The sequence below is a fragment of the Nannospalax galili genome, unplaced genomic scaffold, assembly GCF_000622305.1.
Source record: "Nannospalax galili isolate Female #2095 unplaced genomic scaffold, S.galili_v1.0 scaffold455, whole genome shotgun sequence".
In the NCBI taxonomy this organism is placed as follows: Eukaryota; Metazoa; Chordata; class Mammalia; order Rodentia; family Spalacidae; genus Nannospalax; species Nannospalax galili.
In genome coordinates this window covers 843536-870024 of record NW_008335815.1, presented here as the reverse complement: position 1 = coordinate 870024, position 26489 = coordinate 843536, and the positions used below count along the sequence as shown (strand labels likewise).

The window sequence follows — 26489 nt, the reverse complement described above, 5'->3', positions numbered from 1 at the left end:
AGATAGATAGATAGATAGATAGATACATAGATACATAGATACATAGATACATAGATAGATAGATGATTGAGAGAGAGCGAGAGAGAAAGAGAGATGTAATTTTTAAATGCCTAAGAGATACTGGATGTAGTGGTGAGATCTTTGATCTCGGCACTCAAGAGGCAGGGGAAGGGGGAGCTCTGTGAGTTCGGGACCAGTCTGGTCTATATAGCAAGTTCGAGACCAGCCAGGGCTGCATATTGAGACCGTTCCTTAAAAAAAAAAAAATCCAAAGAGATTAAGGAATGAAGGGTCTATTGCTAGGACCTTGTACATGCTAATTAATTCCTGTACTACTGAGCTATATATACGCAGCCCAAAGAATGGGTTCTTAAAAGGAAAGGAGTTACTATGGGATTTATTTATCTCACAGCTTATTTCCTTGTTTATTTCAGATATGAATCAGCTAGTCGGCAGGAATGCTGCATTTTAAAGCTACCAGGGTCTTGGTAAGAGCATTCGACCAGGAGAAATTTGTCTCCACAAGAAAATGAAGTGGGCGGGGAAGTGGGAGGCGCTGGCCAGCAAGGAGGCGGAGTCACGGGAGTTCAAGCATTTCTGTCCAATCAAAAGACGATTGGCACGGGAAGCGGGGCGGGGGAGATGAAGGGGGAGCGGGAGATCCAGGATCCTGCCCAGTTACCCGAGCCCGGCGTGCCTCCAGCTTCGCGGCCCGGGTGCTTCTGCCTCCCCGAGAGCGACCGATCTCGAGGCCTGCTCCAACCATGGCCTTCGCAAACCTGCGCAAGGTACTCATCAGTGACAGCCTGGACCCCTGCTGCCGGAAGATCTTGCAAGATGGAGGGCTGCAGGTGGTAGAGAGGCAGAACTTGAGCCAGGAGGAGCTGATAGCAGAGCTGCAGGTGAGGCGAGCTGGGAGCGAAGCGAAGTCTCCGGGCATCCTTCGTCCAGACCGGCTGGCCGCATTGGTGCCAGCTCTCCCCTCTGCTGTCTCTTCCTTTAGTCCGGGGGCCTCCGGAGATTGGTGACCAGCCAGGGGGAGGGAGGAAAAGCAGAGGAAGACCTACGGCCAGGAGCTGCGGCGTGCAAACTTCGGGGGCAGTTTGCAACCTCGTGTCTCACGTTGGCTTGCCTCCCGCCAGCGCTGCAAGGTGCAGGCTGCTCCGACTGGTCTTGCAGACAGCCAGCTGGGTTCCCGAGCCTTCGCGCCGGACGCGGCGCGGGCTCTGCACACGGGGGCGTCGGGGGAGGGGCGGCCTGCGGGGAGCGCGGGATCCTTCCATGCTAAGTGCAGGCCGAGCGAATCTCGGCCGGGGTGGGGGCGGGGGACGCGGCTCTGCCTCAGCAGGTCTCGGGGCGGCCAGGGAAGCTGCGGGGGAAGGCGGCTCTCCCGGCAGCGGACGCGCACCGCCTTTTGTCTGATGCAAGAGCGCAGCGAGCTTTCCCCGCCCTCGGCCTCCCGCTGGTGCTCCGGGAGCCCGACCCCCGGGCGCTGCCAGACCCCGGGACCACCAACCCAGAGTCGGCCTGCACCTTCCTCTCCATCGCAGATCAGGACTGCAGGAGCCACCAGGACTTAGGAACCAAACTGTTATAACTTAAAACCTTGACCTTATTTTAAAAGGTTTTGTCAAGTTGAATTTGTCCAGATTTAGGGCGTTTATTTTGTGAGCCCTTCGCTCCAGTTTCCTGTCCTTCCTACCCTTCTACCTCAGTCTCTACCTCACCCCATCTCAGTTGCCCTGCCCCACCCCCCAACTTCCACGTGCTCTGGGTGCCAGGAGCCACCAGCGTGAATCCGCCTCCCCACCACCGGCTCTCTGAGGCCCCTAAACCGCAGAGGCTGTACGGTTGCTCCTGCTGCCTGGGAAACAGCCTGGGCTCCTCTGTCTCCCTTGATGGTTTCTCCCAGGACCCTGCCCCCCACCCCCCCACCCCCGCTCCCAATCCCCTTCCTCTATGGCATTATCCAAGTGCCCAGCCCCTGTTACGCTCCCAGAGACTTTCTGAGACCACCCCTTGCTCTGTTCCCAGAGGCTTTTGTGGTTCCGGTTTTCTCAGAGTTTGTAGGAGTCCATCTGGCTGTGGTGGCACACACCTGTAATCCCAGAGCTCCAAGGCTGGGGCAAGGAGGAGCTCAAGTTCTAGCACAGCCTGAGGGACTACCGAAGGCCCTGCCTGGAAAAAAAAAGAACAAAAGTTGGACCAGGTGCTTGTAATTCCACAACACTAGGGTGGCTGAAGCAGGAGAATCTCTGAGTTCAAGGTCAGCCTGGGCTACAGAGACAAACAAAAAGAAAAAGAGGAGGGTATAGGTTTGTTAGGGAGCAGGACCCCAACTGTGAGACAGCTGGTCAGGTCACAGGTCTGAGAATACCAAGCAATGGAGCCTCTACCACGCCTGGCTTGCTGGGATGGACCAAGGAGGGGAGGGGTGGTTGTCACAGATGGGTAGGGCAAGGGCTCTGGGACCTGGCTGAAGTGCAGATAGGGTCGCTCGGCTGCAGGCTCACACTGTCAAGGTCCCTGGTGTCAGTGACCCTGGCCCTAAAATCTAGGCACTGACCAGAAGGGCAGTTCGATGGCCTCCACAGCACCAGATGTTTCAACTGAGGGCTTTGCTGCTTTCTGATGGGAGTGAGAAATCTTATATCCGATAAAGGGGCAGGGATACAGGGCATCAGGAAGGTGAGGAGCAGGCCAGGCCTCCCCACAAAACCTAGAAGGGTGGGGATGGGAGTCTGGTGCTGAAACTTCAGGCCGCTTTCAAGACTGTGGAAATTCTTGGCAGGAGAGGAGGGGCGTGTGCTGACTGGCTTGCCAGCTTAGTGCTAGTTGGTCTCTTGGAGGGAGCCAACAAATCTCCATGGGCATCCTGCAGAAGGACCCTCATTTCCACACTCCTTTCTCATTGTATCCCTCCTGAGAGGGGTTTGGCACAGTGTCTCCTGCCCACCCCCATTTTAATCTTTTTGATCAGAAGCAAGGCCTAGCACCCTTGATGGAACTGGATCCTACTGCTCTGTATTCCCAGCAGGCAGTTGGCACTCAATCCTGGGCATGAGATGTTACCATTCACTCCGTCTTTTAGTGGTGCATTGCAAACAGGAATCAAATCACTGCTCATTGGGAGTCTCAAGTTTAATGAGTCTGATCACCATTTTAAAAAGCAGTAGGACCCAGAGTGGTGCTGATAGTCTATTATGTGTTGGGAGTGTTGGGGTTGGTGTGTACACACACGTGTGTATGTGTCATGAGTGTAAAGCCACACTTGAGAGGTTGGTTTCTTTTATTATTTTTAAGTTTAATGTGGTTTTTGCCTACACGTATATATGTGTACCACGTGTATGCCTGGGGCCCTTGGAGTCAAAAAAGGGGGTTGGATCCCTTGGAACTGGTGTTAGAAATGGTTGTGAGCCACTATGTGGGTGCTGGGAACTGAACCCAGATCCTCGGCAAGGGCAGCAAGTGCTCTCAACTGCTGAATCATCTCTCCACCCCCTTTGTTTGTTTTTGAGATGGAAGCTCACATAGCCCGTACTGGCCTTGAACCTTGTAACTGAGAGTAGCCTTTAATTCCTGATCCCCCTGTCTCCATCTCTCACATTCTGTTCTAACCGCAGCACCGCACTTGTAGAACTAGGTATGAACATTTGAGTAGTTCAATAATTTTCATGAGGAGAGGAGAGGAAGGACACCCTGGGGTAGTTTTGAGGGATGAGTTATGGCCTGAAGGAGGGAATAAATGGTGCTTAGAAGAGCAGGTATTTGAGGGCTCAGCATAGGTTGGGTTGGATTATGGCCTCAGTGTGTCTGTACTGATGGACTCACAAGGCCAAGGAAATGGCTTATAGTTGAGGTTGTAGGAGGCCTTGGAAGCTAGTCAACTCTGAGTGTAGGTTGGAATATAGAAGAATATAAATATTGCACACACCTTTAATTCTAGTACTCGGGAGGCAGAGGCAGGTGGATCTCTGTGAAACTGAGGCCAGCCTGGGCTATGTAGTGAATTCTAGGTCAGCTAGGGCTACAGGGAGACCCTGTCTTAAAAAAAAAATACAAAAACAACTGGACAATTTATCCCCAAATTTCCTTATCATTATTATTTAGTTTTTCCTCATTTGTTTGAATTCTGCCTTTATTTTCTAAATTCCTACATTCATGGGTATTAGTTTTGTTGCTGTTTGTTTTAAAGACAGGGGCTTGCTATATTGCTTAGTCTGGTCTTGACCTCACTATCCTCCTCCTGCCTCAGTCTTCTCAGAACTAGAATGCAGTCCTGCCCAATCACTTCACCCAGCCATGGATCTGTTTGTCTAGTGCCTGTTTGTTTGTGTTGATTTCTGAACACATCTCTCACGTTTGCCCTGATCCCTTTCATTTTTTTCTCTTTTGAAAAACTTCTTGGAAATCCTTGAGAGCCCTCCAAGGTCAAGTTCAAGTCTTGTTATCACAGCCTGGGAAGTTTCAGGTGGCAGATTTATAGCATGGAGTTTAAATGTGGGGAAGGGGGTAGGTATGAGGCTGTTTCCCTGGCTTCTCAGATCACTGAGTTGATTTAATGAGTGTTTTTCAGCATCAGTTGGTGTTAGTCCACAACCCCGAGGCAGCTGGCTCTTGTAGGCAGAGGCATCTGTACCTGTTTCTCTAGCTGCATTCCCTACCCTGGACCTTTGTTGACCCCAGAGGTCATTTTGGAGCAGCCTTTGGGAGGTAGCCAGAAGCTTGGACTTGGGTTTTCAGAAGACTTGGGCTTGATCCCAGTTTGTGCCATGTCCTAATTATACAACTTCAACAAATTACCGAGATCTTTTAGGGCCAGTTTATTTGTCTGTAATACAGAGATCATAAATTAGAGTTTTGGGAAGTACACTGCCTAACATAAAATATTTACAACAGCAGAAGAGAAACAGTATTACTTGTACTCTCCTCCCTCCCTGCCACCCCCCCCACGGGTCATCAAGGGATTTTCCGGTTTGGTTTCTGCATCTAGCTGACCAAGGCCTAGACTCTAACCTTACCATTTTGACATCTTGACAGGCCCTCCAGCTCTTCCTTAGTTATGGCATCAGAGATGCCAGTTCTCAGGCTGGTTCTAAGTCTGTAAGAGTAACTTTGTTGAGGTTAACCTCACCAAGCTGCTGTTTCTTGGCCTGGAAAATGAGGATAACTATGGCCATTCTTGGAGCTGTGAGGGGAGAACACAAAGCACCCACTGTAGACGCTAATCCACGGTTTATGCGTTCGGCACAAAGGCTGGTGAGACTGCTGCTGTGGAGTAAAAGGAGGGGCTAAAACAGCTACAGATAGAGAACATGCCTAAATTTAAAAATCCTTGCTTTAGGAGAATGTCAAATATAGACCAAACTGCAGGTCAAGGAGGGGATGACTGAACAGGAACTCCTGGGGCTGGGGATGTAGGTCAGTGGGTAGAGTGCTTGCCTAGATGCAGGGTTCCATCCTCAGTGCCTCATAAACTGGGTGTGGTAGTGCATGCTAGTAATCCCAGCGTTTAGGAGACAGGAGGGAGCGGAGGTTCAAAGTCGTTGTGAACGCAAAGCCAGCCTGGTCTACAGGAGACCCTGTCTCAAAACAAAAGGGAGGAGCAAGAACGTTCAGCAGATAGCAGTGCCTGCTGCCAAGACTGGCCTCTGAGTTCCATCCTCGGAACCCTTTTTTATAACAACACTTCCTTACCAGCCTGGGACCATGCATCTGGGACAGACTATGGACTTGTTCACCTATTACATCTCTTGTGGCTTTGAATTCTGTGTTTAGGCAAAGAATATCCTAATCCTGGAAAGATGGCATGTACTGTGAGATTCTGAATGGTTCCAAGGAAGACTGTCTTGGGGGCCCAACCTGTCCCAAATAGAGTGGATGCGATGAATTCAGTCTTAATTTTCACATGTATATTTTATAAGATTGCCCGAGCCTCTGAGCAAGTAGAGATGACACTACTTGTTTCTTGGCCCTCCTGGTCTCATTTCCTTTGGGTTCTCGGTTTAGGAAGCGTTTTTCTTTCACCAGTATGCCTTTCATTCATTTGCTTACTCATTCAGCCAGCCAGTATTTATGGACTACTGTCCGTGTACCAGACCCAGAGGCTTGCTGGGTGGAGTTAGATTCCACCTCTGCTCTCCAAGGCTCAGTGTCCAGTAGAGGAAGCGATGTTGAACAGGGCCAGGTGCTGGACCTTCCTTGTTTCATTTTCTTCTCACACACCAGAGGCTGAAGCTCACATTCACTGCTTGTAAGGAATGCAGCTTAGATAAGGAGTGCAGCTTAGAATTGAACCCAGGCTGAACTGATAATGGAGCCTTCCAGGTGAGTATACAAAAGATATTGCCTGCCTTTCTTGGGCTCGGTCTCAAGCCAGCGTACGTGCAGGAACTCACACTGGGAGCAAAGCAGTGTGCAGGAAGTTTAGCGTGTACAGAGCTGACTAGGGCATGCGTCTGGACACACCGAGGGTACATTCAGGACAGATTTTCCCTTGGCTGCAGGTGCAGGTGGGTACCATCTGGGGAACAGTGATGAGCCAGGGCCTAGAGCCTGCAGTACAAGTCCTAATCCACCCCTCCCGGTAGCATGCAGTGAGGAGGCCAGAGCTGCTCAGGAGTAGACACTCATGACTGACTTACCCCCATGGTCCTGGGAATGCACCTCTCACTTGGGAATGTGCAGTGGGGTACCAGAGGCCTCAGGTACCTCACAAAACAACTGTGTAGACCCAGGTGTTTCTTCCCCTGCCCAGGATTGCGAAGGCCTTATCGTCCGCTCGGCTACCAAGGTCACTGCTGATGTCATCAATGCAGCAGAGAAGCTCCAGGTGGTGGGCAGGGCTGGTACAGGTGTGGACAATGTGGATCTGGAAGCTGCCACCAGGAAGGGCATCCTGGTCATGAAGTAAGCTGTGGAAGCGAGGGTGGGTGTGGAGACCAACACCAGCAGGAAGAACTTCAGTGACAGCCAGTTAGAAGGACTTTCAGAGAGATGTCTGACCTAGGCCCTGAGAACCTGTGTTCAATCACTAGCTCAGCTTGGTAGCTCCAAGGCTGTGAGACAGAGACTATCTATAAACTCAGAATGCTTCAGAAACTCACCCCCCTCTGATGCTTATATATCTACACCCAGTGTAGGAGCCAGAAGAATGTTAGTGAAGCCTTTCTCCCCACCTTGTTGGGGGCCAGGTTTTGTAAGGTCTGTGATGCTTGACCTTGTACCTTGGATAGATCCACAGACTTTCTGAGTAGTGACTTCCCTTGCTGACTCTTCTATTTCCCATCATCATTCTGGAGTTAAGATCCCAGTTTCTCTTTCAGCACTCTAGGCCCAAGAAGAGAGAGTCCCCACTATTGCTGTTTTTGCAGAAGCTGGGGGCCAAAGGTCATGGCCAGCATGCCCCTACTGCAGTGTGCTGAATAGGGACTTGAGTTAGGTATGCAGGCCAGTCCCAGTTCACTTCTCTAACCCCAGGTTCTTTGGGGAAACCTAATCCTTAAGACCTTTCCCCTCGCCTGCCCTCCAGGAAGGTTAGGGTTAATTAACAGAGCAACTGACTGAGGTCAATATCTGATGGTCTGAATGTTAAAGGATAACCCATCCTACTCCCATCTGGACACAGGGGCTGCTGGCCCCACCTCTGCCCTACCTACCCTAGGCCCATTTCCTAGGAAAGAACTGGAAGCCTCATCTTGCAGAAGGGAGGACTCTGTGAGTCCTTTTATCTTTTAATGGGTCTCTTAACTTTAACTCCTAATAATCTTCATTTCTAGAGATGAAAAGACCCAGTAGAGGATGAAGGAGGTGAAAGGAAAGTTTCCTGAGTTGCCTCAATGGGCCGAGTCAGCATTGCCCTGGGTTTTAGCTGGAGGAGGCTCTTTCAGTTCAGAATTTGAGAAAGAAGAAACCAAACAGGTGGAAAGAAAAACAATATTAGTTTTGTTGCTTAGCAGTTAAGAGCACTGGCTGCTCTTGCAGAGAGAGGTTCAGTTCCCAGCACCAACATGGCAGCTGACAACTGTGTGTAACTCCAGTTCCAAGGGATCCAATGCTCTCTTCTGATGTCCACAGGCATTGCACAACACAGGTGCACTTACATCCATGCAGGCAATACACTCATAGACATAAAAATAAAGTATCTTAAAAAATAAGTGAGTGATGCCGGTTGTGGTGGTGCACACCTTTAGTCCCAGCACTCTGGAGCAGAGGCAGGTGGATCTCTGTGAGTTTGAGGTCAGCCTGGTCTCCATAGTGAGTTCCAGGCCAGCTGGGGCTGCAGGGAAACCCCATCTCAAAAAGACCAAAAAAAAAAAAAAAGTGAGTGGATCCTGAAATGAGAGACAACTGGGCCAAGCCACCTACACATCTCCCCATCATGTGAGGCACTTCTCTTCCTTGGGAAAAGTGAGATAGACTGGGCCTTTTGCTTGTCTGAGGGAGGGCCCTCTGCTAGGGACCAGGAGGTCAGGGTGAGCTGATTTCCTTCTAGCCCTGGGCTAGAGAAGCCGGGATAGGAGTTTAGAGTTGGAACAGTGGAAACATTAGGTTTGTGTGAGTCTGCTGACATCCTCTCTTCTCTTGGCTCTTTAGCACGCCCAATGGAAACAGCCTCAGTGCTGCAGAGCTCACCTGTGGGATGATCATGTGCCTGGCCAGGTAAATTTTCCCTGACTTCTCAGCAGAGCCAGCTGCATTCTGGTAGGTCAATGATTACCACTTGGCAAGCATGAGACCTAGTAAAAGGTAGAACCTGGAGACACACAGACTGCTGAGTGCTCATTACTCTGAGCACATAGGCCATGTGGCCTCTTGGGGTATTGGAAGTACACACAGGAGGATGGGTGTGGGGCTGCTGCTCGGTATACAGTAGCAAGCGCACAGACGGTGCATGTGCACAGTGATCTTCCTTCCCTTCCTCTTACTTGCTACCATGCCATACCATGGGTGTGACTTCTCTAACTTCTGACTCTTGCATATGCTTTCCATACCCTGTAGTCCCAAGCATCCTTCCCCACCATGTGTGTCCAGGTACCTCTGCTTAAGCTCAAGATTTTTAGGCTTAGCTCATGTTAATTCCTTCAAGAAACTGGTTTCCCCAGGCATGCCCCCCAGGCTTTACTGGACAATGTCCCTAGAGATCTGTATTGTAATAGTGTGGCATAACCACCTGTTCCTCATCTCTGTGCCCACAGAGATGGGTTCAGAGATGGGCTCGTAACCCAGTTGAACTCAAATGGTCTCTGGCAGGGATTCTGGAAGGTGTGGGCCTCCCAAGGAAGCAGTCTAAAGAAACATGGCACACAATCTTACGTGTCCTAATGTGCCGGGCATTTGTCAGAAATGACATAGGCATCTTATATATTCCTGTGATACAAGGTTTCTAGTGAAATGGGGCAAGGAAGCTGCTCCAAAGCCCTTTAAGGATTCTTAGATCCTTAAGCCAGGAGATCCAGGCAAAAGATCAAAAACTCAGGCCTGAAACCTGCTGTGACTGAAAAGTTACTCTTCTTCTATCTCAAGGACTGTTTTCCACTCTTGCTAGGAAGCTAGAGCGAAGGTTCAGTCCCCCATGATTACTGCCTAGGAACTCAGGAAGTCCACTGGTCGGGGGGGGGGGCACAGAGACCACATGTACGGCACTAGAGTCTCAGCTACCCAGGGTCCCTGAAGTCTTCCAGGATGGAAGTGTCTCCTGGGGGAATTCTAAAAACTTGGTGCCCTGCTTTCACTTGTACTGTTAAATTCCGTGATATATTTATTTGTAAAGTAAAGGAAACATCTCTTAGTACAGCTTTTTTTTTTTTTTTTTTTTTTTTTTTTTTTTTTGTCTTTTTGAGACAGGGTCTCCCTGTAGCCCCAGCTGTCCTGGAACTCACTATGTAGACCAGGCTGTCCTAGAACTCACAGAGATCAGCCTGCCTCTGCCTCCCAAGTGCTGGGATTAAAGGCGCGTGCCACCACGCCCGGCCTCTTAGTACAGCTTTTAATCTAATTCTCTCTCTCCTTTTTCCCCTCTGGGAGTGAGGAATGATTTGAGAGCCAGGAATATTGTCCATCCTGAGCAGGGACCAGCTTATCTAAAGGAGTAGGCAAAGCCCCTGTGATTTACCTTGGTGGTGGTTCGGAACCCCCCCCCCAGAATGCTGGCTAGAGACAGATGTCCCGGGGGGTGGAGGAGGGGGGAGGCTCCCAGGTCAGGTCTTGTCAAAGCTCTCACTGTCCTGCCCTCCCCTTTCTCCCAGTGGCCCCAAACCTGAGTCCCCATACCTATGTTGAGCTTGTGTCTCAGAAGAGTGACCACAATAGGTGGATGCTACGTAGAGCTGTCCCCAAACCGCCTTCCTGGGCTGTGGGGTGGGCCAACCATACCTACTTGTGTCCTTGCAGGCAGATTCCCCAAGCAACGGCTTCGATGAAAAATGGCAAATGGGACCGAAAGAAGGTAAGCAGCAGCTTTGCCTTGCCCACCTAGGCTCAGCGCCCAAGCCCCACTCGGTGCTGACTTGGTCATCTTTGCCTTTTGCCTGCCTGGTTGCAGTTCATGGGGACAGAGCTGAATGGAAAGACATTGGGAATTCTTGGCCTGGGCAGAATTGGAAGAGAGGTGGCCACCCGGATGCAGTCCTTTGGGATGAAGGTAAGAGGTTACCAGACTCCTTGGACATGAGGTTTTTCCACAGCAATATTGGAAGAAGCTTGGGAGAAGCCAATGACCTTATCCTAGGTACATCTTTAGAGCTCTTACTAAATAAGCATAAAGTCAGGGAGCGAGGGAACACTGACCTCTTGACTATGACATTTGCACTCAGAGGCTGGGAATCGTTGGGACGGGTCCCTCAGCTCCTGGATGTCAATAGCCCTGAGCCTCAGTGGCCCAGAGAACCGAGAAGGTTCTTCTATCATTCCCATCCTTTCCTGCCCTGCTACAAGGACCTCCTGGTTTTGCTGTGTTTACTCTCTGATAATTTGGGAAACAGGAGCAAATTTCCAGCTTAATGCTAGAGCAGTGGTCTTTCTTTCTTTCTGTCCTTCCTGATTCCTTCAACATTCCAGCAAATATTTAAAGGTGCTGATAGTGGGGCATGGTTGCACATATCTGTAATACTAGCATTGCAGGGACTGAGGCAGGGAGGTGGTTCATGAGTTCAAGGCCAGCCTGAGCTACACAGCAAGAGCCTATTTTATTTTATTAATATCCTATTTATTATTTTTATGCTATGTGTTTGAGTGTTATGCGTGTCGTGCAGTGCCTGTGGAGGTCAGAAGAAGGCATCAGATCCCCTGGAACTGGAGTTACGGACTGTCGTTAGCCACCACGTGGGTGCTGGGAATTGACCCCAGGTCCTCTGCAAGAGCAGTGAGTGCCCTTAACTACTGAGCCCTCTCCAGCCCCACAAGAGCCTGTTTTAAAAAGTAAAGTGTTTGTATAGTCTGATAGGCTGGTGACTGAACAAGTTGAGGCTTCCAACTGGGTGAAGGCTGTGATCACTAGCTGTATCATCCCGTTGGGTCAATCTAGGAGAACTTGCAGACAGCTAAGAGAGGACTGCATGACTGGCCAGATAGGCCAGAGAGATGAAGGCAGCCATCTGTGCCAGCAGGCATTCCATATTTACTGTGGCTGTTGAGGGAATTACAGGGATTATGGGTCACCCAGCAGCCAGAAGGCTTTAGTTAAACATTAAGAAAGTTGTTTTGACAATAATCAGATTATTCCCAGTCTAGGAAGCTTTACAGAGGACTGCCGTGGAATTTCCCCTCGCTCTCTTCCTTGCTCTTCTTATCATCTCTGTACCTTTTTATCATGAGGCAGGATATTATCGGCTTCTCTTAATGTTATATACTGGCATCCAGAATTCATAAGAATATGTCTAAAGGACTCAATGAAGGGATGTTGCCCAGACCCGAGGTGGGCATTCCACCCCACCACACTGAGTGTTGTCTTCCTGCCTCCACTCCTCACCATAGTTATTAAAGTCACACATCTTTCTGAAGCCTCAGAACTGAGAAGGGCAGGTATATATATTTTTTAGATTCCAAGAGAAAATGGGCCTGACCCAGCAGGATCCATTGATCATTAAAAAAAACCTACAGCTTGGCCCTCTGCCTGGGGAGGGGCAGAGGAGGAGATGCCATGAGCTACTAAGAGCACTTTTTCCAACTTCTTCTGGGAGGTCCAAGGTCAAGTTTTATCCCATGGAGAATTCTGATCTAAAAGCAGAGGTCAGTGTTCAAGCAACACTAAGCTCATGAAGCCAACCAGCTGAGCATTTCTTTGGCAGTGTGGTGGCTTGGGGACAGACAGCAAAGCCAGCAGTCTTTCATGATTCCACGATCTTTCCTCTGACATTACTACCCACAGACTCCTCTAGCTGAGGGACATTATTGTCAGGGAAACTTTGGCAGTGACTGAATGCAGCCAAAGAGCCCTGTTTTGTTCCCTGAATAATGGCAGTGAGAGGGAAACCTGCTTGTCTGCCTAGGACTGCTCAACTGCTCCCCTGCAGAGAGGTGCAGTGCATGTGGGACCCTGAGCGTCAGTGTCAAGAATACCTAATGCCTCTCTAAGACTAATACCTCTCAGGTATGTGTTGCTGAGAGATATCTAGAGCCTGTTCATTTCAGTGCTGTTCTGTATCCCTTGGGTGCCTCATCCCCTACATGCTTGAATATGTTTGGGATAGACTGTCATTATGGTAGTTTACCTCAAACTCAAAATCCCCCTGCCTCAACCTCTTGAGTGCTCGAATTACAAGCCTCTACCACCATGCCCAATCTTACCCATGTTTTACTCCCACCAGATCTCTGAGAGCCTGGTGCCTTTACTTGAAGGTTTCTTCTGTCTAGATATCTCTGGAGAGTTACTCTTGGCTGTCTTGATTTTGAAACATTCTTTGTAAACTTCTGAAACACAGCTTGTAATGTCCTATCACACGACCGCATCCCCCAGCCTCTTCAGAACTGCCTGACCTGCTTCTTTCAGAGCCCTCCATGTCCAGCCATTGCCTTAACTGTGCTTCCTCACACATTTCTGGGTTTCAATGAGTGTCATCTCGGGTGAGAGAGGTTACAAACTTGCTTCATCTAAGCACATGTCCATGTCCCAGCACTCATAGAGAACAAAATAAAAGTGCTTCCAAGTATCCGGATAGGAAACAATGACCAGTCTTTACTAAACACAGGCTATTTCAAACTGGTCTTGTTCTCTTGGAAGACCACATTAAACTGGTAGAGCTTGGGGATTTCTAAATGTCACTTATCTAGACTGTTTAAAAATATGGTGGGTTTTTTGTTTTTGTTTGTTTGTTTTGTGGTACTAAGGATTTAACCAAGAACCTCATGTAAGCTAGGCAAGTTGCTATACCACTGAATTATATCCCCATCCATTTTTATTATTTTTGTCTTGGGACAGTCTTGGTAAGTTGCAACAGCTGGCTTTGAACTCAAGACCCTTTACCTCCATCTCTGAGTGCTGAGATTCTAGATATGAGCGAGGATGTCCAGCTTACAGTTAGACTTTAATCTTGTAATAAATGAATGCATTCATATAAATAAAGGTCACCTGGATCACCTTCACAATAACACTAGTTTGGTACACGTCACCCAAGATTGCATTCTCTGCATGTACATAGAATGCTTACTATATCCAGAGATGGCTCTGTGCCTGTGATAGAACACAATATTTTGTATGGTATTAAGATAAAAATACAGCTAGTGGTTGGAGAGACAGCTCAGCGGTTAAGAGCACTGACTGCTCTTGAGGAGGACCCAGGTTCAATTCCCAGCACCCACATGGTGGCTGCAAACCATCCTTAACTCCAGTTCCAGGGGAATCCGAAGCCCTCTTCTGACCTCCTCGGCATTGCCTGACACAGGTGCACTCACATACATACAGGCAACACACTCATACACTTAAAATAAAAATAACAAATAACAAAATATAACTAGTCTATAATGCTCTTAAACATTTGTGTGGAATGCTGTGGTGTGGATAGTTGCTCTTATTAACTATTCTACCAATGAGGAATATTTGTTTGTAAATGTACACTTAGCAAGACCTCTTGGGGTTATGTTGTTGCCTCTGAGCCTGGTGTTGACACTTTTACAAGGATGAGAATGAGATTCAAGGAGGGACTCTCTCAAGCTGGAGGAAGGCTGTCTGTGGTGGCATGGTGATCTCTCTCTGGCCTACCATTCTCACCAACAGCCTGGACCATATACCATCTGTGGAAGCCAGAAAGCAAGGAGACATAGTTAATACTTGAGTATAGAATTAGGCCAGGCATGGTGGTGCATGCCTATAATCCCATCTGAGAGAGGAGGATCAAGAGTTCAAGGCTAGCTTGGGCTACATAGAGAGACCCTGTCTCAAGAGTATAGCATCAAATCCTAGAAGGCATGAGAAGGCTAGAGTGATTGGGCTTCCTAATAAGAAGTTTAACTAGAATGTAGTTAGACACAGATTTCAGTGTCTTTGTGGGTATCAAAAGCAATTAGACAAGTTTGGGCATTTGAAGCATTTATAAAAAGCTTTGCTCAACAAATGATCAGCAGTTTTGAGGGGGTTTTGTTTGGTTTTTGTTGTTTGTCTGCTTGGAGACAGGGTTTCACTATGTAGCCCTGGCTGGTCTGGAACTCATGTAGACCAGGCCGGCCTCCAACTCACAGAGCTCCTCCTGCCTCTGCCTTCTGAGTGCTGGGATTAATGGTGTGTGCCACCACACCCTGCAAGGTGTTCTGTTCTTATACTAGGTTTATATGTAAGATTCTATTGCAGTGGTGGGAAGGATCCCATGCTAAGTCAAAAGTCTTAGCTACAAGGAAGAGAGGGTGTGATGAGCCCAGTTCTGCACTGAAGCCCTTGTAGCTGGAAGATGAACCTTCTTCCTGTGCTGCTTCTCCCATCCAAGTACTAACCAGGCCTGACCTTGCTTAGCTTCCAAGATCAGATGAGTGCATTTTAGGTGGTATGGCCCCAGACCCAGCTCTGTCTTATGGAACATCGTCCGGGAAACATGGCTTCCTTCTCTGTGGCCCCATCAGCTGTCTGAGCTGGTATTGACCTCGGGAACTCCCTGAGGACATAGCCGTTGAAAAGTGTGTACTCAGAGATGCTCCAGGTTCTGTACACGGACCTCTGACCCCTTTCAGGACACTTAGGACTAAGGCAGGCATGTGGCTTGGAGATCTGTTCTGTCCATTTACCCCTGCGGAGTCTCCTGGCATGGGAACTCCAGCCCCTAGCTGAGTTCAGCTCCTTTCTGTCCTGGTTATCTCAAGTGAAAAATAGGAACAGGGCTTTTCTCAGTCAAATTCTCATTCCTGGCAGTTGCCTGCAGATAAGTGGAGATACTGTTTCTCTGTGGGGGAAATAGCTGAGCCAGTGTCAGCTGGCCACTGGATGGTGCTTGCCCATTCCTTTCCCAGCCCACCCCCCTCGACTCTAGGCACCTGCTGGCATTAGCAGGGACACGGGGCCAGGTGCTGGCTGCGGATTCTCTTGCCAGCCCCAAGCTCTGCCTTGGCTCCTGTGTAGGCTGCTATGAGTGAGCTCGCTCAGTCACGCATGACTTTGTGATCTCTGCTGTTCTTTTCCTCTCCCTGCTGCACATGAGAAGAAAAATACATCTGGATTAGAGATGAACAGGGCCATTGTTCCAGCCAGTCTCGGTGCCAGCAGACAAAGAAGACTTGTGAGGACAAGGACAGGGATTCTATCTCTTCCCTGAGCACTGCCTTCTGTGCACACAAATGAGTAGACTCCATCGGAGGGGAATCACAGTGTCTGAACAAACCCACAAGCCCTTGTTTCTGTGAGCTGAAGTCCTTATGGGGTCTAGAGAGGCAGTGTCTTTTCTCGGCCCCTCACTGGTGGCTGGATTCAGGGAAGGGAGCCACTTAGCTTTGCTCATACACAAGGTTAGTGATAGAAGATGTGCTCTAGAAATGTTATCTTTGTCATAACTACATTTGCCTTTCCTTCCTCAGAAGCTCTGCTTGTGAAGTGGAAGTTCTCTTTCTACTCTAAAGCATTACTTATATTCCTCGAGTTTTAAGTGGTTTATACACAATGTAGCGGATGACTTAAAATACATAAAGGGAAACCTGATTCCTCTCCAGAGGCAGCCACTACCCAAGGATTATGCTGTGTTCCCTTTCTGTTTTTCCTTAATGCCAGGTCAAAATCTGAACATATTTTCCCAGGGTTAAATATTATTTTTTATTTTGTGTGTATAAGTGTTTTGCATGCATGTAAGTGCACCTGTGTCGTGCAATACCTGCAGAGGTCAGAAGAGGGCGTCAGATCCCTTGGAACTGGAAATTACAGATGGTTGTTAGCCTCCATGTGGGTGCTGGGAACTAAACCTGGGTCCTCTGCAAAAGCAGCTAGTGCTCTTAACTACTGAGCCATCTCTCCAGCCCCACATAATTTAGTATTAGTGAATGTTAGAGCAGTGCATGACTGACAGATGTCATCTCTCCAGTAGCTCTCACATTGGGGCGAGGACCCAAGTCTAGAGGAGCCTGACATATCCCTTGACACACGGTGGCAGCAGCCGGGGAAGGATCCCTGGCTCCTGTGTACTCCAGGCCCATCTGGCTCTATTACTACCCTGCCCTTCTGAGTTCATCAGGTTCCTTTGTGATTCTTAGGAATCCTGTACCTTTTTCCCTAGTCAGTATTGTAGATAAGGAAAAGGTCTGGGAAGGCCCCCTGCGTAGATCAAGGCAGAAGGTGCATAGGTCTTTGTTGTTGCATGAGGTCCGTCTCCAAGCCTGCTTCCTGATTCTGCCTGGCTGCCTGTGCTGGGCTTGGATCATGGGCACTTAGACTGTCTCTGAGGCAGGGAACAGGCTTCATCTCATTCCACTTTGCTCTCTTTAATGGGAATATGGCCTCTCCATGCGACCTCTCATGTCTCAAAGTCTGGAAGAGTCGCTTGTCCCTGTGCTGTAGGACAAAGCTGCCCTTTCCCGTGATAGTCCCAGTGCTGTCCTGCCCTCTGCCCATATCTCACTTCTCTGTTGTCTTGCCTTTGGCCACTGTGGAGCACAGACTCTAGGAGGTCAGGCTCTGGGACCAAAGCATACAGCTTGTGTTCATTCTAGCTGTGTGGTCACTGCCTCTGTTTCTACCCCATCACACAGGGAAATAAGATACCTACCCATTAGGTATGAATTAGTTGAAAAACCTCATCCAGGCCTGGTGGTCAGGCCTGTAATCTTAGCACTCCAAAGGCTGAGGCAGGAGGATCTCAACTGTAAGGCAAGCCTGGGCTTTAAAGAAAAAACTGCTAATAACACCAACAAAGCAGCTGGCGCAGAGTGGCTGGTGACTGGCGTTGCTGCTGTTAGCCATGAGCGTTTGTTTTCCTCCATGTGCTGCCTGCTTCTCATCACTCATCACTGATAGGTGCTGTCCATGAACCTGTTTCATGAGGCGATGTACCCTGTTAAAGAATTGGCCATTGGTCATTAGTTGTTGTGCAATCTAGCTTATTTCAAGACTAGATGCATTTTAACCATAACTAAAAGAAATGTAAAGAGAGGGACTATATCCTCCCCATAGGCATGTCAGCCCTGGCATTTCACCCTTGTATCTAACGATACAGCTTGGTCTCTTCTGATCCTCACTACCCCACCAATGTCCCCTTCCCTCACTTCTCCCTCTGTCTACATTCTTAGTGCATCTGCTTCCAGGACCGATGAGCTGCATCTACCATCCTGTCCTCTATTCCCTGGGGCAGCACGCGTCGGTGTCACTGCTCCCTCACCAAGAGCTTCTGAGCTCCACCTTGTCCAGCCACACAAGCTGCTCCTGCATCTGCTTATGGGCGGAGTTCGGTGGCAGACAGGTTTCCCTTTGCCCTGGCTGTGCTCCCTCCTAGTTGCGGAAGCCGCCCTTCCATCAGTTTAAACCAGGCAGAAGAGTAACCCGCAGCTCACTGTATTGCCCTGAGAATTAAACTAGAGGGTTCAGTTAGGCTTAACACTGTTCCAGCTGTGTTGCAAACACTTGATAAATGCTGTTGTCACTGATGATGGCGGTATTAGTGGTTAGTAAAGATGCTGCTTCCCCTTCTTTTGCTTCTGACCAGACTGTAGGGTATGATCCCATCATTTCCCCAGAAGTTGCAGCCTCCTTCGGTGTTCAGCAGCTGCCCCTGGAAGAGATCTGGCCTCTCTGTGATTTCATCACTGTCCACACACCCCTCCTGCCCTCCACCACAGGTAATGTATCCCTACCTTGTGGGTTGACCACAGAGGTAACAGAACAGATAGAGTGGGGCCTCAGTTCGGGATGTCTGCAGAGACCCGTGTGTAAATAGAGAGAGGGGACTGCCCAGGACCTGCTGAGCATGGTGATACTTTCACAAGGCCCTGCCTCAGATGGAGGAGGGGTAAGCTAGCTGGAAAAGCACAGGTGTCTGGGTGAGTTGGGCACATGTGCAACCAGTGTCCCATGTGGAGGCCTCCTGGGATCCTGCAGGGTTTTCTGATTCTTGGACCTACTCAAAGCACCCTTATCTCTAAAACTTCTGCTAGGGTGTTTCTAACCTACATCTAGCCCACATCTGGGTTTCCTATCCTGGAGCATCTAAAAAGACAGGTGAGAAGAAAGGCAGCTGTCCAGCAGAAAGAGACCTATGAGGAAAGGTGGCTCTCGGGAATCCATGATGAGCCAGGGGTCAGGAGCGGTCACAGAAGGCAGCATCTCCTTTCTCTTCCAGGCTTGCTGAATGACAGCACCTTCGCCCAATGCAAGAAGGGTGTACGAGTGGTGAACTGTGCTCGGGGAGGGATTGTAGATGAAGGTGCCCTGCTCCGGGCTCTGCAGTCTGGTCAGTGTGCCGGTGCCGCACTGGACGTGTTTACAGAAGTAAGTGCTTGCAGCCTCAGTGTCAGCTTGGAGGGGAGAGGGCAAAAAAAATGCAGCATTTTTCAGGGCTGTAGCTCACTGTTCCTAGCATGAAGGAAGCTGTACTGTCTTCTTCAAAACCCAGCTTTTAATGAGGACCCAAGTCCTGGTCCTGGGCATCTCACACTGTTACTGTATCTAACTTGGGTTAGACAGAGACAGATTGGTGAGGATGAGGATTCTGGACAAGGAGAAAGAAACAGTTTATCATTACAGATCATTAATTTAAGTCAGTCCCTGGATGGTTCAGCCAGCCCAGTATCCATTAACATTCCTCTTTCCTCCTTACCTCCTCAGGAAGGGACAGTATTTTCCCAGAGTTCCCAGGGTGGACTGTCCTCAGCAAGTACAAAGGCTCATCCCCAGCATGTAGAGTGAGGGAAACTATGTCTCCACTGAACCTGTTGTCCCTTCTCCTCAAAGATGCAGCCTCAATGTCAAGGCTCCTCACTGTGACCCTAGAGAAAGAGCCTGGGATTTGGATCAAGGACTTATGTTCAAGTTCTAGCTTGGGGCCTTGACAAGTCACTGACCCTCTCTGAATCCCTGTAGCACGCATTATCTAGTCCCAGGCCAGGGTGCACAGTGCATTTTAGTTTGTTCCTGGCTGTCTTTCTCAACTCTGTCACAAGCTTCCATCTTCCTAATGCACCATCTTCTGCTGCCTTCATTGTTTTTACATCACGTAACACTAGGCAGCATGGCGGTTTCATGCTCAAGATTCAGTGTTACCAACCGTGGAGGGGATACAGTCAGTACATAGCTAACCTAGAGGTATCCTTCTCTGGGCAGGAGCCGCCACGTGGCCGAGCCTTAGTTGACCATGAAAATGTCATCAGCTGCCCTCACCTGGGTGCCAGCACCAAGGAGGCCCAAAGCCGCTGTGGGGAGGAAATCGCTATGCAGTTTGTGGACATGGTGAAGGGGAAATCTCTAACTGGGGTTGTAAGTATCACTGCCTGGAACTGGGGCCCGGAAGCCCGGGAGGAGAGAGAGGACACAACAGCTAAGGGTGGACAGATTCAGCCCTGAAAGGGAAGTATGGAATCTTCTTGTACTTGTGTTAGCCCTGGAGGAGTGTGGGCAGAACCTGCTCTTCTATATCCTTGATAGCTAAGGCCTTGGAGCTGGGAGTCCAATTCCCGGCTGTTATATTGTAGCCTTTCTGAAGAGAATGTGCCAGTTCCCAGGCTCAGCTGTTAGAGAAAGGCTCCTTTGTTGACCACATGCCTTGGGAATGAAGGAGTGTTGCTACGGTGATGGAGCTGTGTGTGTGTGTGTGTGTGTGTGTGTGTGTGTGTGTGTGCATGTTGTTGGGGGGGGTGTGCTACAGCACTCTTTGCATCACGTGGTCAGGGCTCATCCTGCCATGACAACCCAGTCTCCTTTATTTTAAGTCTAGATAGTCAGTGGGTACCAGATACTGCCTCACCCCCTTGGAGACACAGATGAGCTAGGAAAACACAGCTCTTTCTGGGGATTCCCTTCCTCCTTCACCAAGATTTTGTGGGCCTTTGCAGCTCCATCCCAATCCTTTTGCTAAATTAAATTATTAAGTTCTAAGTTCTTGGAGGGCAGAAAAATCTGACTTAATTTTCCTGAAGCTTGTGTGAGTAGGCCCGGATCACGTACTTTACAAAAAATAGTGGATGAAACTGGATGTGTGAGGGGGCACTCCCAGCCTTCCTGGCTGACCCACAGCCTGGGGATTGTGACTGGCAGGGGCAGAGCCTTGGCAAGAAAGACCATTTTATTTAGTTCTCTCTTCTCTGGTGGGACAGCCAAGTCCTGTGTCTCGAGACAATCAAGGTGCCATTCGGTCTGTGGAAATCTGGAGGGTTTCTAGGCGGCCAGTTTTGTGAAGGCCTAGAGCCTATGGTAACCAGAGGACACTGACCAGTCTGTCCTCATTTTCTGTATGGTGTTTTGGCACCTTGAACCAGAGCATACCTTCCTCATCTGGCCACCCAGTGAGCTTCTGAGCAGGTGACCGCAATTGGGGTCCTGGTTGAGCTGTCCAACCGGAGAAGGGAAGATGGAATAAAACAGACTGTCTCTCGTGCCTCAGGGGGGGGTCCCTCCCAGTGAGTGTCCCCAAGCTTGGGCAACCCAGTGTGGCTTAACCCTCTCAGTCCTCTCAAAGGTAGGTTTCCGTCCTGTCCATGGGAGACCTTGTGGGGTAGTCACCTGTCAGTAGGTAGTGACATCTGTTACTTTTCCTGACTGGGACTCTGTAACACAAACTGCATCAAAGCACAACTATAGAAAGTCACCATCTTACATACAAGGTGGCATCTCTGGTCAGCATACGTGTTAGCAAGTCCGACTGTCTGCCCAAAGCTGCTGACAGTTTTTGAAGAACTTTTAGAAAGATGTTTTTATCACAAAATTCTTCCTGTGTCTTCTCCAGTTCAGTATTGTTCAAACCTTAACACAGATGAGTGTTCTGGCCAGGCTGGTGTCCAGAGGCACCTGACTCCACCATGGGGTCTTCCCATTTGCCTGTTCAAGACTTACCACTGCACATCCTTTTATTGCACAGACGCATAGTGAGCAAGCGCAACCCTAGGCTGGGCTTTGTGAGCCCCACAAGGAGGACAAAAGTGAAGTGGGATACCTGCCTTTGGGGTTTCTTGGCTAAGCACATCTCCTGTGTCCACCACCACTCTGGATTAAGCCAGCTGCTCTCTCTGGGTCTACTTCCTGGGGTTCTGTTCTCCCTTTCTGTGTCTCCTGCAGCAGGAAACGCTGTAACAACCTCTAACCCAGAAGGGTCTTGTGAAAAGCCCTGCCTTATGGTCATTTCTGGCACCTAGAGAGACTAAAAACACTCTTCTGTTGACTATAAAAACAAGAACAGAAGTATTGTGTTGTTTTTCTCATCTCATCTTGTAGCTGTTTAATTTGGCTTGTCATCCAAACCCCAGGGTTTCTGGTAGGAATTTGTACTTAGAGACAGGGTTTTACTCTGTTGCCCAGGCTGGCTTAGAATTTCAGACACCCTCCTGTCTCAACCTCCCTAATGTTGAGGTTACAGGCATGAGCCACCATGCGTAGGATTAATAAAACCCAGATTGCTAATTAAATCCTTCGTAGTTAGTCCTGTTTATAAGTAACCTCAAAAAAAGCTGCAAGTAGCCAAGTACCAGATTATCTGGAGCCACAAAAAGGAAACAAAACTTTGGCTCAGAACAAGTAAGCTCTGCTATCAGGTTCCTGGTGGGGGTCCAGGCAATGAGACCCTAGACCTGGAATGTCTGGGGGCTCTGTAGATCTGTCTGCTGAGTTTCCCAGCATGCCTCCCAGCACACTTGGCACAGGTTGGTATCTGAGGCATGATCGGGATGGTTCAAATTGCATGAGTCCAGCTGTGTAAGTTGTGGTCACTGAGCATATGTTCAATGATAAGTCACTTAAAATAATCCAAATACAAAATAAAAATAATTCAGGCATGGTGGCTCACTCCTGTAATCCTAGCACGAAGAAGTTTTGCCTCAAGTTCGAGAGGCCAAGCTGGGCTATGAGACCCTGTCTCAAAATAACAATGAAAAACAGCAAATTTAAAACTGACATCCCAGGGAACCTCTGCCTCTCAGTCAGCTGCCCAGGACTCTCTTCGGCACAGAAGAAGCTTGTCTTACACTGAGGGGCCGCTGCTCACACTCCTCAGCAAGGGAAGTGAGGCTCCTTAATCATGCTTTAGCCGTGTAGCATGTACCTTTGGGGTCCTTTTGAATATTGTCACCTACCACCAAAGCATGAGGGGCCCTAAGCCCCCATCTTCATGCCAAACTGGCTCTTGGCAACAAGACACTGATTTGGTTACTTAGGCAAATGCACCTCCGTTTGCCTCTCCTTGACCCCAACCTGATCTCTTCTTTCTGTAGGTAAACGCACAGGCCCTTACCAGTGCCTTCTCTCCACACACCAAGCCTTGGATTGGTCTGGCCGAAGCTCTGGGCACACTGATGCGAGCTTGGGCTGGCTCTCCTAAAGGGACCATCCACGTGGTGACACAGGGTGAGCCTGGATCTGGTCAGCCACAAAGCACTGGGGGCGCTGCAAAGGGATGGGACATCCCTGCTGGGTGTGTCCACTGCTTGTCACAGAACTCTGGAGATTTGGTCCATACTCTCGAGTACAGATAACCCACTGTTGAGGGTAAACCAAAGGTAGAGGATATAAGCTCCATGGGAAAATGTGGTTTAATTTTCACAGATTATGATTATGTAGCCTTTTTTAGGATAAACATGTTTCATATGTAAGAGAGATCAGTGGCAATTTCACCTGAGAGGCAGTCGGGTCTGTGGAGAGAATCTAAACTAGGCAATAAAACTGTGGTTCTGGTTTTGACCCTTTGGCTGTGTGCAGCTCAGCTTCCTTGGTGTTGTGTCCAGCACTATGCAAGCACAGTTGGGTAGCTCCCTTCACCCTATAGGGGGTTGTGTCATAACCTATTGGGCATCTGACACCTGGGGAGAGATTCAGGGTGGGGCAAGTCACGTAGACCCCAAACATCAGGAATACCAGAGACAGGCCAAGCAGGACATACACTCTGCCCTGGGTCCCCAAACCCCTGAGGAAGCTTGGCAGGGAACAGGCACAGGCCAGCAGCTACTTTGGATCCTTTCTGCCTATGTGAGCTTGTAAGGGTCTGAGGGCTACCCTTATGGAACTGAGTGTCTTCTGAGAGATAGATAGGCAAGCCAGGGTGGCCAGTAGAGCTGGGCAGAGTGTTTGAGGGTTGTTTCTTGAGATTGCTAAAGTGTCCTAGGTTTCCAGGCTTGGACCTAGAGATGTCCCTAACTAGCCGAGTGCTCTGGAAGAGACAGAGAGCCCAGTGCAACCTGAAGATGGGGTCTCCAGGGCAACAAGAGCCTGTGGCTGAAAGCTAAGTGCCTGTGGCCTCTTGCCCTCTCATGTAGTGCTTAGTACCTTTAGGTCAACTGCTCTGTGTCCCCAGGGACATCTCTGAAGAATGCCGGGACCTGCCTGAGCCCTGCAGTTATTGTCGGCCTCCTGAGAGAAGCATCCAAGCAGGCAGATGTGAACTTGGTGAACGCTAAGCTGCTGGTGAAGGAGGCTGGTCTCAATGTATGCACCCTCTTCCTCACAGCACTGCTCTGTCATTGCATTTTGAGGGAAGCGGGGGTTGAGATGGTTTTATGTAGCTAAGGTTGGCCTCAAACTTTCTGCTGTGGAGCCAAAGATGACCTTGAATGCCTTGACCTCCTGTCTCTTCCCCCCAAATGCTGAGATTACAGGCATATGCTACCATGCCCGGCTCCATCCCACATATTCAGAGCCCATTCACAGCTTAATTCATGGGGTGTGAGTCTTGTCATCTACCCTGCCTACCCGAGAGAGCTAGCTTTAATCCCTTCATCTATGAAGGGAGAGACCACCTACCTGAGTGTTGTGGAGTGTATTTACACTCATGGAATTGCTCTATGGATAGATGCATGAGTGTCCTGAACAGGGAGGGAGGTTCATGATGCCTCCATTTCACCACTAAGGGAAAACAAAGCTTAGAGATGCTTGCACCCTGGGGGCTGACTTCCTCATCGTCAGCCACCCTCAACTTTAATTCGGTATCTTCCTCTCTGGTTCCCTTTTCCAATCAAAGTCTGTGTCTCAGCCTGTAGAAGCTGACTAACCTGTAAGAACAGAGCTCCCCTCCTTTCCTCTACTTCCCTCCTATCCTGTCTCCCAGGCCACTGACTGTAGGAAGCTAGGGCAGGAAGGACCAGGCTGGTCAGCTAGCCAGTGCTGGGTCCTCCCCGACGACCCTACTTCTCCTCCTCAACCTGGCATACCCCCTTGGTCCTCTCTCTATGTATCTCATTGACTGTCCTAAGAAGCTAATGTTCAAAGGCATAAAGCTCACCCTATTTTTCCTTGGCCCTAAATTTCGGAACCTGTGGGCCAGGCTGCATCCCCGCACATGGGTGACTAGGCTGAGGGAGAGGGTGGAGTGGTAACTGAGCCTCTGTCTTCTCTTGTAGGTCACCAGCTCCCACAGCCCTGTGGCCTCAGGGGAACAAGGCAGTGGGGAATGCCTCCTGACTGTGGCCTTGGCAGGTGCCCCCTACCGGGCTGTGGGCTTGGTCCAGGGCACCACACCGGTGCTGCAAGTGCTCAACGGAGCTGTGTTCAGGCCAGAAGTGCCTCTCCGCCGGGGTTTGCCCCTGCTCCTGTTCCGAGCTCAGCCCTCCAACCCTGTAATGCTGCCCACTATGATTGGTAAGGCGGCCTTTTGGGGATCATGCCAGCACCATGAGGCAGAGGTTGGATCTTCCTTGGGATTGGACTTGGAGGAACTGTTTCCTCTGGGTCTTTCTCTGAGTCTCAGGGCACATCAGGATCTGTACCTCAGAGAGGATCTTACAGACCAGTTTCTACAACATTTGGTGTGAAACAGCTTAGAAAAGGAAAGTAGCTCATTGGAGGTCACAGAGTAGTGTGGGCAGAGATGGGACCAGAGTGTCAGTTACCCTCTAGTCATGGCACCAAGTTTAGCACACTATCTGGATCCCAGGAGCTTAGGTCAAGGGGCCAAAAGCCTAGCCACAGGAAAGGATGTCAGAGCATCCTGCCTGTGCTGTGACCCCAGTCTCCTGGGACCACCTGTGCTGTGACCCCAGTCCCCTAGGACCACAGGTAGTGTGACCCCAGTCTCCTGGGGCCTGGGCTGCAAGCCTGAAGCCTGATTAGATCTGGCAGCAGATAGGTCCCCAGACCCTGAGGAGCCTTATTTCACTGTCCTTGCCTGCTCCCTGAGGAACACTCTCTCCCTTGCTTTTAGCCTGCCTGGCAGTTGCCAAGAGCGCTACTGTCTTAATGATAGGCAGTGCTGAAAGAGTCTGGGATAGAAGACCTTATCTGTCCTGTCATCGCAGCTCTGTGATAGAGAGGCCAGCTTCTCTCCTTGGTACAGCTTTGGTCACAGAGGCCTGGCTTCTGACTGAACTGGTCTCTGGTTCCCATGCCCCTCCCTCACGCTCCACACTAACCAGGGGTGTCTTTTCCTTCCAGGCCTCCTGGCAGAGGCAGGTGTACAGCTTCTGTCCTATCAGACCTCGATGGTGTCGGATGGGGAGACCTGGCACGTCATGGGTCTCTCCTCCCTGCTGCCCAGCCTGGAAGCGTGGAAACAGCATGTGTCTGAGGCCTTCCAGTTCTGCTTCTGACATTGAGGCTCACTGGTCACAGCCTCTAGGGCTCTTCTAAAGAAACCTGCCCACTGTGATCAATAGAGAGAGGAGGTCTACATTCCTGGGGCTGAACGTGGGCATCTAACTACAATAACCATCTAGTAAAGAGTGCCCCCTAGCTCCACCCACGTCTTTGTGCTGTCATTATCCGGAAAAACCAACAGAGGGCACCCGCAGGCATCCTCTGGGTTTGGTTTTGGCTGCCAGCCAGTACAGTGCGTGGAGGGAGGCTGGGATAGGCAGACGGCCAGAGCTTAGGTGTTCTGAAGATGGCCTCGTCCCTCCTTTCTGTGATTATTCACAGGCATTTTCACAGAAAGAGCTCAGAGGGTTCCAGAACCCTTTCGTGT

General features: G+C 49.7%; 1 protein-coding gene across 1 annotated transcript; it reads left to right on the top strand.

Moving 5' to 3' along the window:
- Nucleotides 1–531: 531 nt before the first annotated feature.
- On the top strand, nt 532–26267 carry Phgdh (phosphoglycerate dehydrogenase). The gene is made up of 12 exons (XM_008830524.3): nt 532–902; nt 6758–6909; nt 8596–8661; nt 10393–10447; nt 10544–10642; nt 18105–18237; nt 18738–18886; nt 19718–19870; nt 22813–22945; nt 23889–24019; nt 24931–25168; nt 25961–26267. The coding sequence occupies exons 1-12, from the start codon at nt 765–767 to the stop codon at nt 26113–26115; spliced, it is 1602 nt and encodes a 533-aa protein (XP_008828746.1). The 5' UTR covers nt 532–764; the 3' UTR covers nt 26116–26267.
- The last annotated feature ends 222 nt before the right edge of the window (nt 26268–26489 follow it).

Excerpts from the sequence above, each read along its gene's own strand:
- Phgdh (XM_008830524.3), top strand. The coding sequence starts at position 765 with ATGGCCTTCGCAAACCTGCGCAAGGTACTCATCAGTGACAGCCTGGAC. Across the intron at positions 10,643-18,104 it reads TGCAGTCCTTTGGGATGAAG|ACTGTAGGGTATGATCCCAT; the intron begins GTAAGAGGTTAC and ends GCTTCTGACCAG. Across the intron at positions 22,946-23,888 it reads CATCCACGTGGTGACACAGG|GGACATCTCTGAAGAATGCC; the intron begins GTGAGCCTGGAT and ends CTGTGTCCCCAG.